General features: G+C 51.1%; 1 protein-coding gene across 5 annotated transcripts in view; it reads right to left on the reverse strand.

Moving 5' to 3' along the window:
* LOC122262509 (innexin inx2) overlaps nt 1-12,500 on the reverse strand; it is a 122,164-nt gene that overhangs the window by 11,999 nt on the left and 97,665 nt on the right. Inside the window, exon 1 of one of the 5 annotated variants that reach the window (XM_086550015.1) lies at nt 1,956-2,279. The exons of the other annotated variants lie outside the window; for them this stretch is intronic. Within the exon in view, the coding sequence (XP_086406141.1) occupies nt 1,956-1,977 (22 nt within the window). The 5' untranslated portion in view covers nt 1,978-2,279. Of the gene's footprint in view, nt 1-1,955; nt 2,280-12,500 lie in introns of those variants that run through there. 5 annotated transcript variants of the gene reach the window in all.

Here is a 12,500-nt window from a genome sequence, read left to right on the forward strand (position 1 = left end):
AGGAGGAGGAGGAGGAGGAGGAGGAGGAGGAGGAGGAGGAGGAGGAGGAGGAGGAGGAGGAGGAGGAGGAGGAGGAGGAGGAGGAGGAGGAGGAGGAGGAGGAGGAGGAGGAGGAGGAGGAGGAGGAGGAGGAGGAGGAGGAGGAGGAGGAGGAGGAGGAGGAGGAGGAGGAGGAGGAGGAGGAGGAGGAGGAGGAGGAGGAGGAGGAGGAGGAGGAGGAGGAGGAGGAGGAGGAGGAGGAGGAGGAGGAGGAGGAGGAGGAGGAGGAGGAGGAGGAGGAGGAGGAGGAGGAGGAGGAGGAGGAGGAGGAGGAGGAGGAGGAGGAGGAGGAGGAGGAGGAGGAGGAGGAGGAGGAGGAGGAGGAGGAGGAGGAGGAGGAGGAGGAGGAGGAGGAGGAGGAGGAGGAGGAGGAGGAGGAGGAGGAGGAGGAGGAGGAGGAGGAGGAGGAGGAGGAGGAGGAGGAGGAGGAGGAGGAGGAGGAGGAGGAGGAGGAGGAGGAGGAGGAGGAGGAGGAGGAGGAGGAGGAGGAGGAGGAGGAGGAGGAGGAGGAGGAGGAGGAGGAGGAGGAGAGGAAGAGGATGATAACCATGCAAGCAATTGCAATAGCAACAACAACATATAGTAGTAGTAGTTGCAATAATGATAATACTGCTACTACTAATTATAAAAATAATAATGCTAATGATAATAATAATAAAACTGATGTGATACTAATAATGATAATAATAATAATAATAATAACAATGCTAATAACAAAGATGATAACAAAACTAACAATCATGATAAAAAGTAATAGTTATCAACAACAATTTAAAAAAATAAACATCAATAACAACAACGACAACACCAGCAATAAAAAAACATAACAAGATGTAGTATAACCATAACCATAACGAAAAACAACAACAAGAGAATTAGCAACATCGGCATTGCTAGCAACACCCTCCACACGAGGCGCCTCAAGGACTCCCTTCTTCGGCCAGCCACCCTCACCGGCCATTCCAACGGCCTCCCATGTCGACGGACGGCGCATGCGTGAGTGCGTGCGCGCATGTGGCTTCGTAACCACCGCTGTGTCATTACCGCCTCCGCACGCACAGCTTGCCGGCCGATGGCTCACGTAATCGGTAAATTGCAGGCGGTTGCACCTTTGCTTTGCTTGGGTTTGGGGATGCGTGGGTGTATGCAGAGACTGCTGGGTTATAACGTAAAAGGACTATGATTTTATAACATCGTAGAGGAGGAAATGGGGTTATTAAAACACATACACACACACACACAGACACACTCACACACACACTCAAACACACACACACACACACACACACATACACACACAAACACACACAAACACACACGCACACACACACACACACGGCGAGCCTCGAACCGCCAAAGCACACCGCGGGAACGAAAACTTCCATAAAGATATTATGCTCGGTGACTCAAAGCAAAGAGCAATAAAACCTTGACCGCTACTATTTATGATTTCCGAGACTGACCGACGAATATTAAATCAAAGAATGCCGAAGGAGGAGAAGTAGAAGAAGAAGAAGAAAAAAGTGAAAATCGTTTGTAAAGACGGTTTATTTTTTGTTGTATTCTCGCTTTGTCTGTCTGTCTGTTCTGTCTATCCCTCTTTCTCTCCTTCTCCCTCTTTTTCTTTCTATCTCACTCTATTTCTGTCTTTCTCTCTCCCTCCTTCCGTCCCTACCCCCCCCCCCTCTCTCTCTTTCTCCCGCTCTCTCTCTCTCTCTTCTCTCTCTCTGCTTTTCTCTCTCTCTCTCTCTCGCTCTCTCTCTCTCCTCTCTCTTTCTCTCCTCTCTCTCTCTCTCTCTCTCTCTCTCTCTCTCTCTCTCTCTCTCTCTCTCTCTCTCTCTCTCTCTCTCTCTCTCTCTCTCTCTCTCTCTCTCTCTCTCTCTCTCTCTCTCTCTCTCTCGGAGGAACCCACTTACGTTCCTGAAGAAATCTGTCCATCCAGGCCGGACCACTCTACAGGGCGTTGGGTAGGTCAGGCTAGCAGGCCTCGAGGACAATGCTTCCCTGTCCTTTTCCTTTTGCGTTTATCAAGTTCATTCATGTTCCTTTTTCGTTCAACAGATCACCTCCGCGCGACGAGAGAAAGGCCGCGGGTTTGTGAGCGTGCGTGTCTCGGCGCGAACGCAGACGTCTCAGCGCTCGGCTCTTTCCCCTCCGTCGGCGACTGGGGTCCCCCGAGCGCCGTTCCGTGACACTCCGTAGTACAGCGACGTGACAAATCCTGACGTGGCGCCGCCGAGGCACGTCCCATGAACGAAAGAGGCAGGACAAGGGGCGTGGGGGTAGGTCAGGCTAGCAGGCCTCGAGGACAATGCTTCCCTGTCCTTTTCCTTTTGCGTTTATCAAGTTCATTCATGTTCCTTTTTCGTTCAACAGATCACCTCCGCGCGACGAGAGAAAGGCCGCGGGTTTGTGAGCGTGCGTGTCTCGGCGCGAACGCAGACGTCTCAGCGCTCGGCTCTTTCCCCTCCGTCGGCGACTGGGGTCCCCCGAGCGCCGTTCCGTGACACTCCGTAGTACAGCGACGTGACAAATCCTGACGTGGCGCCGCCGAGGCACGTCCCATGAACGAAAGAGGCAGGACAAGGGGCGTGGGGGTAGGTCAGGCTAGCAGGCCTCGAGGACAATGCTTCCCTGTCCTTTTCCTTTTGCGTTTATCAAGTTCATTCATGTTCCTTTTTCGTTCAACAGATCACCTCCGCGCGACGAGAGAAAGGCCGCGGGTTTGTGAGCGTGCGTGTCTCGGCGCGAACGCAGACGTCTCAGCGCTCGGCTCTTTCCCCTCCGTCGGCGACTGGGGTCCCCCGAGCGCCGTTCCGTGACACTCCGTAGTACAGCGACGTGACAAATCCTGACGTGGCGCCGCCGAGGCACGTCCCATGAACGAAAGAGGCAGGACAAGGGGCGTGGGGGTAGGTAGGGGGGAGGGAGAGAGAGCAAGAACGAGAGAGAGAGAGAGAGAGAGAGAGAGAGAGAGAGAGAGAGAGAGAGAGAAGGGAAAAAATCCCCCATGCAGCCGGCCGTGAGGTGTGGTCTCCCAGCAACCACGAAGCCGCATTTTGCCACCAAGGAAGCAATGGTTTAATAACGCACTCGTAATTCACCGATCCAAGGTCACCTTCGACACCCCCCACCCCCACCCCCACCCCCCTAGTTACCCCTCCTCCCTCCCTCCCTCCTACCCCCCCCCCCTCTCTCTCCTCTCCTCTCTCTCTCTCTCTCTCTCTCTCTCTCTCTCTCTCTCTCTCGCGGAGGAACCCACTTACGTTCCTGAAGAAATCTGTCCATCCAGGCCGGACCACTCTACAGGGCGTTGGGTAGGTCAGGCTAGCAGGCCTCGAGGACAATGCTTCCCTGTCCTTTTCCTTTTGCGTTTATCAAGTTCATTCATGTTCCTTTTTCGTTCAACAGATCACCTCCGCGCGACGAGAGAAAGGCCGCGGGTTTGTGAGCGTGCGTGTCTCGGCGCGAACGCAGACGTCTCAGCGCTCGGCTCTTTCCCCTCCGTCGGCGACTGGGGTCCCCCGAGCGCCGTTCCGTGACACTCCGTAGTACAGCGACGTGACAAATCCTGACGTGGCGCCGCCGAGGCACGTCCCATGAACGAAAGAGGCAGGACAAGGGGCGTGGGGGTAGGTAGGGGGGAGAGGGAGCGAGGAGGGCGTTCGGAGACTCACATGCACGAGCGCGCGCAGCCTGCCACAGCAACGCGGTAAGAGACACTGACTCGCTCTCAAAGGGCCGTGTGACCTTTGCCAGCTGCACTGTGGCAGGTGGTGTGAAATGGGCACGACTCCCCCTCGCTCGCTCACTCGCTCGCTCACTCGCTCGCTCGCACTCCCTCTCGTTCACTCCGCCACCACCGCCAGGAGGAGAGAAGGCAGGCAGAAAAGAAACGAAGAGAAGAACGAAGATCCCGATAACGACCAGATAATGCAATCACAAACGCAGGCAGACGCCAAAGGAAAACAGAAAAGAGATTGGGTTGATGAAGCAACGTGATTTGCACCAATCAACGCTGATTCGAGGCACGCGACATCCCTGCACTGTGGGCAGAGCGAAGCAGCCAATATCATGGGTAACGACTTCTAATTGCTTGCAAGGGAGGGTTGTCTGCCTGAGTCACGTACGCACGCACACACGCACACACAGCGAGAGGGTAGAGAGCAACACGGAGGGATAGAGGGATAAGTGGCTGGGTGGATAGATGGATAGAGGGCAGAATGGATGGATGGAGAGAGATACAGGAGAGGTAAATGCATAAATAAGTGAATAAAGAGAACAGGAAAGAACTCTGAGGAAGAGAGATTTGATTTTGATAAGTTTATACAGAGAGAGAGAGAGAGAGAGAGAGAGAGAGAGAGAGAGAGAGAGAGAGAGAGAGAGAGAGAGAGAGAGAGAGAGAGAGAGAGAGAGAGAGAAGGGAAAAAATCCCCCATGCAGCCGGCCGTGAGGTGTGGTCTCCCAGCAACCACGAAGCCGCATTTTGCCACCAAGGAAGCAATGGTTTAATAACGCACTCGTAATTCACCGATCCAAGGTCACCTTCGACACCCCCCATCCACCCCCACCCCCCCTAGATACCCCTCCTCCCTCCCTCCCTCCCTCCCTCCCTCCCCCCCACTATCATATGCTATTAATGATAGTTCATTTACACCCTCCAGCTCCCCTCCCCTCCCTACCCTCCTTCTAACTCCCTCCCCCCCCACTCCCCCCTCTCTACCCCCTACCTTCCAAGTTCGATGACCTTTTCGTGTGCCGTGACCTTTCGTGGTGGCTGTGGTGGTGACCCTATGAGGTGTGATGTGTCGGATTCCTTGGCCTTGTCTAACGCATGTGTCTTTGGATGTGTCCTGCGTGTGTCTTACGATGTGTCATAGGATGTGTCTTGCGTGTGTCTCTGGATGTGTCTTCCGATGTGTCTTTGGATGTGTATTCAGTGTGTCATTGGATGTCTTGCGTGTGTCTTGCGTGTGTCTTTGGATGTGTCTTGAGTGTGCCTCTTAGGATGTGTTTTTGGATGTGTCCTTCCCTTCCCTTCCTCCCCCTTCACCCCCACCCCTCCACCCCCACCCCTCCATCCGCCTACATATCAATATTCCCTAAGTCTTCCAAATCCACATTTCACTCACCTGGAGATAACAAGCCAGGAGATTGGATGCTGGAGGGGCGCCTTATCGACTGATATGATACCCCCCCTCACCCTCACCCCCACCCCCTTACTCTCCACCCTCACCCCCACCCCTACCCCCTTACCCTCACCCCCAAGTCCTACCCCAACCCCTCCACCCTACCCTCACCCCACCCCTCACCCTCACCCCCACCCCCCTCACCCCCATCCCCACTCCCTACCCTCACCCCCACCCCCACCCCCACCCTTACCCTCACCCCCCACCCCCTCACCCTCACCCCCACCCCCTCACCCTCACCCCCCCACCCTCATTGGTCAGGTTATCAGCGATTAGAGCGATAAAGTCCAAGTCCTCGTGACAAGGTTTAGGTTAGCGTTGTTGTTTGAATGACCGGTGAAGTTAAGGCGTAAAGGGAGGGGGAGGAAGGGAGGGAGGGAAGGGGGGAGGGAAGGGAGGGAGGAAGGAGGGAAGGGAGGGAGGAAGTAGGGGGGGGTGGGGATGGAGGGAGGAGGGATAAAGGAGGAGGGGGTGGGGATGGAGGGGAGGGAATGGAGGGGAGGGAGAAAGAAAGGGAGGGGAGGGAATGGAGGGAGCGAAGAGAGGGAAGGAGTTATGGGAAGGAAGGGAGGGTGGGATGGGAGAAGAGAAGGGAAGGGAAGGAAAACAGAGAGAGAGAGAGAGAGAGAGAGAGAGAGAGAGAGAGAGAGAGAGAGAGAGAGAGAGAGAGAGAGAGAGAGAGAGAGAGAGAGAGAGAGAGAGAGAGAGAGAGAGAGAGGCAGACAGACTGAGAAAACTAGACTAACACTTGACTCTACGAGATGCTGTTATCTATTGAACATTTCCCTCCACCCTGAGGTCCAGCCGTAAGGAAACTCTAAATTCAGTGTTCATTATCATTATCATAATAATAGCAATAATGATAATGAATATAAATAATAATATCACTATTACTACTAATTATGATATTAATAATATTATCTGTACTACTACTACTAATAATACCATTGATAATAATGATAATGATTGCATTAAAGTAGTAATAATGATAATGCTAATAATAGTAATAATAGTGGAAATATCAATGATAATAATGGTTACAGTAATAATCATAGTAATAAAAATAATAAGGATGATAATAATAACAGTACTAATAATAGTAATAATAATCATAATTAGAATGGTAATAGCAATAATGTCATTATAATGGTAAATAACAATAATGATAATAATAATAATATCATAAATAGCAACAACAACAACAATAATAATCATGACAATAATAATAATAAATAATAATCATGATAATAAAAATAACTTTTGTCACTATCATCATCATTCGTACTTGTTGCAGCAGTAATAGTAGTGGTGTCATTAGTGGTACAACTATTGTGTTTACGGGAAGAGGGTCAAACAACACATGCACACAAACACCGCAATTAAATCACTCTCTTTTGCGAAGCACCTACATCAGTTTCTACCTAAAGAAAATAAATACTGTGAACGCATACAAAAATGACTAATTGCAACACATAAGCTTGACGTAAGAAAGTCTCTGCATTCAATAGCGCTAAATAAATGCAGACGAATCTAAGGCAACGACGCACACACTCAACCATCTTTAGGTGCGTGCCCCACAACAAGGCCGAGTCCGGACCCTCCGCCGTCTGTCACACTAAGGCCAAGTCATGGTCACCACTTTATTACTGAGGCGCCGGAAGACAATACAAGGCTATACTTAATATTTCTTGCTCGGGGTGGGCGTGGGGGACGAGAAACGGAGGTCCCTGGGGTACAAACAAACGTATTGACAGGATGAGGCGGCAACAATGTGTTCAATTTGCAATCTCTCTCGCCACGTTGTCAGATGTCCACGAGCGAAGTCACCGCGAGGTCGTTCGGACGACCGGAGCGACATATGGGCACAACGGACTTAAAAGAATAAATCGATCCTCATTTCATGGATTAGACGCCATTATTCCATATCACGTGATTAGATGTGAGTAAGTATACGTGGCAGAGGATATGCCCTTGATAAGATTGCTTGTGTGGAGCCAAATACGCTACATGAATACTCTTCTATTATCAGTATCATTAGAAGAGACTTTCTTCTACACAGAAGATCTGCATAACTTCAAGAGCATCGAAAAGAGAAGGCGAAAAATAGACAGCATCCTAGCCCTCTTCGACTCCTTTCTTTAGCAGAGCTGTCGAGAGCGTGCGAGACAAACCCACACACGCTCGAACACAGTCATTTAATCAGGAACTCCTACCATTCACATTCCCTCATCAGCTGCGTCTCTCTCCGCCCTACGAGCATCATGCAAGACTCTCCTCTCCCTCTACCCAGCTCCCTCCACCCCCCCCCCTTGCAACCACTGCACGGTGTCCGTTTTAACAGTACTGCCACTTTTTGCTCCTCTCTCTCTTGGCCGCGCCCGCCCGGGCATAGATCAGGCTGCCAACTAACCTTTCGACCCACAGGCTGATTCTCTCTCTCTCTCTCTCTCTCTCTCTCTCTCTCTCTCTCTCTCTCTCTCTCTCTCTCTCTCTCTCTCTCTCTCTCTCTCTCTCTCCCCCCCTCCCTCTCTCTCTCTCTCTCTCTCTCTCTCCCTCTCTCCTCCCCCTCTCTCTCTCTCTCTCTCTCTCCCTCCCCCCCTCCTCTCTCTCTCTCTCTCTCTCTCCCCCCTCCTCTCTCTCTCTCTTTCCCTCTCTTTCTCTCTCTCTAACATTCTCTCTCCACTCATACTTCTTCGCGCATTCATTTTGATCATACACACTGTTCCTACCGAGAAGTAAAAACATAATTCTTGTTATTGCTAGGCTTTACTCAGTAACATTAAGCAAGAATATTTTCCTAAAGGCGAGATACTCATTTCCTGTCGACCAGGACATGACATCATCTCTTCAGTATCATAAGAAGAAGAAGAAGAAGAAAAAAAAAAAGAATACGTGAGAAGGAAACTATTGTGGATTCGCTAGTATTGACGTCATCCATCGCGACGCGGGAGAACAATGACGTCAGAAGAAGCTGACCAATCACGGCTCTCCCGAGCGAGAACGTTTCCCGGGAATACTCGCGGTACACTCAACGCTAAATAAAGTCTTATCCAAGAACTGTGAGTTACCTACACATACTCGAATAAGCAGTCATGCAACGTAACCCCCTTAACTCGCGAATCATTTCCTTTAAAGGCAAAGCTACGAGGAGACTTTTGACAAATATGTAGAAGTAAAAAGAGACAAAATAACCGTGGGATTTACCGACCAGGACTTCGGGGGTAACTTGACGCTCCAGCAATCGTGAGAAACGCCAAGTGGGAAAATCTGGTAAACAGAGGTTGGTATGCGTTGCTTCGGGTTGGGGGGGGGGCGAGAGAGAGAGAGAGAGAGAGAGAGAGAGAGAGAGAGAGAGAGAGAGAGAGAGAGAGAGAGAGAGAGAGAGAGAGAGAGAGAGAGAGAGAGAGAGAGAGAAGGAGAGAGAAGGAGTGATAAATAGATAGATAGAGATAGATAGATAGATAGATAGATAGATAGATAGAGAGAGAGAGAGAGAGAGAGAGAGAGAGAGAGAGAGGAGAGACAGATATATAGATAGACAGACAGATAGATAGATAGATAGATAGATAGAGAGAGAGAGAGTGAGAGAGAGAAAGAGAGAGAGAGAGAGACTTTGACTTTGAAGTTAATTGAGACAAGTGGTTATTTACATCTCAATAGAACGAGGTAACATAGGTTATCCCCACCTCCATCTCAGTCCCTCTTTAGAGAGTTAGAGAGAGAGCGAGCGAGCGAGAGAGAGAGAGAGAGAGAGAGAGAGAGAGAGAGAGAGAGAGAGAGAGAGAGAGAGAGAGAGAGAGAGAGAGAGAGAGAGAGAGAGAGAGAGAGAGAGGAAGAGAGAGAGAGAGAGAGAGAGAAGAGAGAGAGAGAGAGAGAGAGAGAGAGAGAGAGAGAGAGAGAGAGAGAGAGAGAGAAGAGAAGAGAGAAGAGAGTGATAAAGAGAGAGAGAGAGAGAGAGAGAGAGAGAGAAACCGAAGCACACAAACACATAATCAGACAGACAGACACACAAACCAACCGCCAGACACAAAGACACTCCCAGATACTGCGAGGACGATAACCAAACAAATTAGAAAGACAATACTTGTCCTCTCTCATGCACAAAACCCACCCAGAGTGACGGCGCATTGTTGCATGACGCATGGCAGGGTCGGTTTCTCATCCTTGCAATAGTTTCAGTTGTTTAATATCATTTTGCGTTTGATTTGTGTGTCCTTTTCATCGGGGGGAGGGGGGGGGGTTAGGAGGAAGGGGGTAGGAGTGCTATTCATGGTTTGTATATCATGATATTGACGAGAGGAGAACACACACACACACACACACACACTAACACAGTATGTCACACACACAGTGGGCACGTCTCAGCTCGAGTGGTGATGAGCATGAGACGTAGACAGGCATGTGACCAAACGCCATCTGGTCGGATGCTGCACACTCTCACTCTCACTCTCTCTCTCTCTCACATACACACAACCCAACCACCTACTCTCTTTTCTCTCTCCGCCTATCCATCCTTCATATATCTTCTTCAACCCCCTCCCCCACAAACACCTCCCCTCCCGACCTCGCACTATCCATCCTCATCCTCACCCCCTCCCCCCCCCCCTCCCCCCCTCCCCCCCCACCAACCCATCCCTCCCTCCTCACCCCCTCCCACTCCCTTCCATCCCTCGCCTCTTCACACCTTCATTTCACTCACCCCCTCCCCCACCCATCCACCAGCACGCCCTCGCTACGCCCACGGTCCTTCACGGGCGGAGGACGGAAGGTTAATAGAGATGTGAGGATTGTGGCGCTTTTTTGTACGTGAGTTGTTGTTCTCTCTCTCTCCCTCCCTCTCTCTCTCTCTCTCTCTCTCTCTTTCTCTCTGTCTCTCTCTCTCTCTCTCTTTATCCTTTAACAAATCATCCCGTCTAAAAATAATTTAATCTAATATATTATCGTCTCTCTCTCTCTTCTCTTTTTATCCTCCTTCTCTCTCTGTCTGTCTTTTCTCTCTCTCTCTCTCTGTCTGCTCTCTCCGCCCATCTCTCTGGGCGGACTCTCATATATATAGTACATTTGGGGGGGGACGGGTGCGTGTGGGGGCTGGCGGTCGTCATAGCGGTCGCTCTCTGTCTCTCTGTCCTCCTCCATCTCCCCCTCTCATCTAATTCTCCTACCCTACACTCTCTCTCACTTCATCCACTCTTCCCTCTGTCGTCTCCCACGCTTGGTCGCCTCTGTCTCCTCCCTCCCTCTTCTCACTCTCATCTCTCTCTCTTCATCCTTTCTCTCCCCCCTTCTCTCTCTCTCTCTTCTCCCTCTTTCTCTCTCTCCCCCAATTCTCTCCCCCCTCTCTCTCTTTATTGTCTCTCTTTTCTCTCTTCTGTCTGTCGGTCTGTCCTCTCTCCTCCTCTCTGTCTCTCTGTCTGTCGGGTCTGTCTCTCTCTCTGTCCTGTCTGCTCTTCTCTCTCTCGTTGACACTCTCTTATCTCCCCCTCATCCACACCTCTCATCTCCTCTCGTCTCCTCCTCCCTCTCTCATCTCTCTCTCTCTTTCCTCTCTCTCTTTCATCTCCCTCTCTCTCGCTCTCGCTCTCATCTCCTCTCTCTCTCTCTCCTCTCTCTCCCCTCCGTTTCTCTCCTCCTCTCTCTCATCTCCCACCTTCTCTCTCCCCATCTCATCTCCCCTCTCTCGCTCCTCCTCTCCTCTCCATCGCTCTCCCCCTCCATCTCCCTCACTACCGTCTCCCGTCTCCTATCCTATCCGTCCAACTCCTCTTCTCTTCCTCGCCTCCTCCTCCTCTCCTCTTCCCTCCTCCTCTACCCCGTCTCTCTCTCTACACTCCACTCGTCCCCCTCCTTCTCCCTCTCCACTCTCGAACTCTCCCCCCTCATCTCATCACTCTCTCCTCACCCCATCTCTCTCCCTCTCTCTCCTCCCTCTTCTCTCTCTCTCTCTCTCTCTCTCTCTCTCTCTCTCTCTCTCTCTCTCTCTCTCTCTCTCTCTCTCTCTCTCTCTCTCTCTCTCTCTCTCTCTCTCTCTCTCTCTCTCGCTCTTTCTCGCCCCGCCCTCTCCTCCCCCTGTCTGCTTTTTTCCACTGTCTCTTTTTATGAAAACAGCTCTGCCTGTCTGTACTTTTTGTCTTTCAGCGTATGTATAGCTGGGGGAGTTGCGCGGCACGGTCGAGGCGGACATACTATCTGTCTGTCTGGCTTTTAGATAATCCCTATTTATATATTATCCCTCCCTCCCCGATAAAAAGGATTCATATGGATTATATTTTACCTGAGATGTATATTATAACAAAAACGAGAAAAAGAAGAAAAAGATGCTGTCAATCACACACACAAGGATTAAGCGTAACAGCAGCAACAGTAGCAACAACCACAACAACAACAACAATAACAGCAGCAGCAACAACAGCAGAAGCAACAATAACAACAACAACCACTGCAACGACAACAAAACAAAGCAAAATATGCAACACACAAGCAACAAGGTGGCAACAACACCATCGACACTTATCCCGCCAAAATCGACTCCCGCCAAAATCGACTCCCGCCAAAATCGACCCCCGAGCTGCGTCGACTACTACTGCTACGAACAGGCGGAGGAAGCGGATAGAGAGAGAAAATGTATAGATATATAATACGATTATTCCCAAGGCTATGTTGGGGGGAGGAGGGGGGGGGGAGAAAGGAGGAAGAGGGGGTTGGGGGGGAGCAGGGTGTAAATGATTGAGGCAAAAAATGTGCACTCACTCTCACTTCAACCTCACGCACGCAGACTCCCTCACGGGCACGTACGTCACGTAGCTCCACTCAACCCACAGTACTCAAACCGCACGAGTACTACGTACATATTGAGTCAGACGCACACACGCAGGCACATGCATGGACGTACATATAGGGACCTTCGATCATACGGTCACAGTCAAAGACAAAGATGAAGACACATACACACACACACATCAACACACACACACGCATACACATTCACACATACATACCTCCCCCCCCCCACCCCCCCCCCCCCCCCCCCTCCAACACACACATCAAAACACACACAACACCAAGCTCACACACTATACATGGCCGCCTCCACATGCCCCCCCAAGCCCCCCCCCCCCCATGAGCCATGCTCCCTGATGCCTCCCCCCCATGCCCATGTGCCCGCGCCCCCCATGCCCCCCAATGCCCCCCCCCCCGTCCCCCCTCCCTACACACACACACACACACACACACACAAAACCCCCCTCACTCTCCATCCCCTCGGGGAGAGCCCTT

This window comes from Penaeus japonicus, unplaced genomic scaffold (genome assembly GCF_977035675.1).
Source record: "Penaeus japonicus unplaced genomic scaffold, GWHDUDI00000001_assembly GWHDUDI00000023, whole genome shotgun sequence".
Lineage (NCBI taxonomy): Eukaryota > Metazoa > Arthropoda > Malacostraca > Decapoda > Penaeidae > Penaeus > Penaeus japonicus.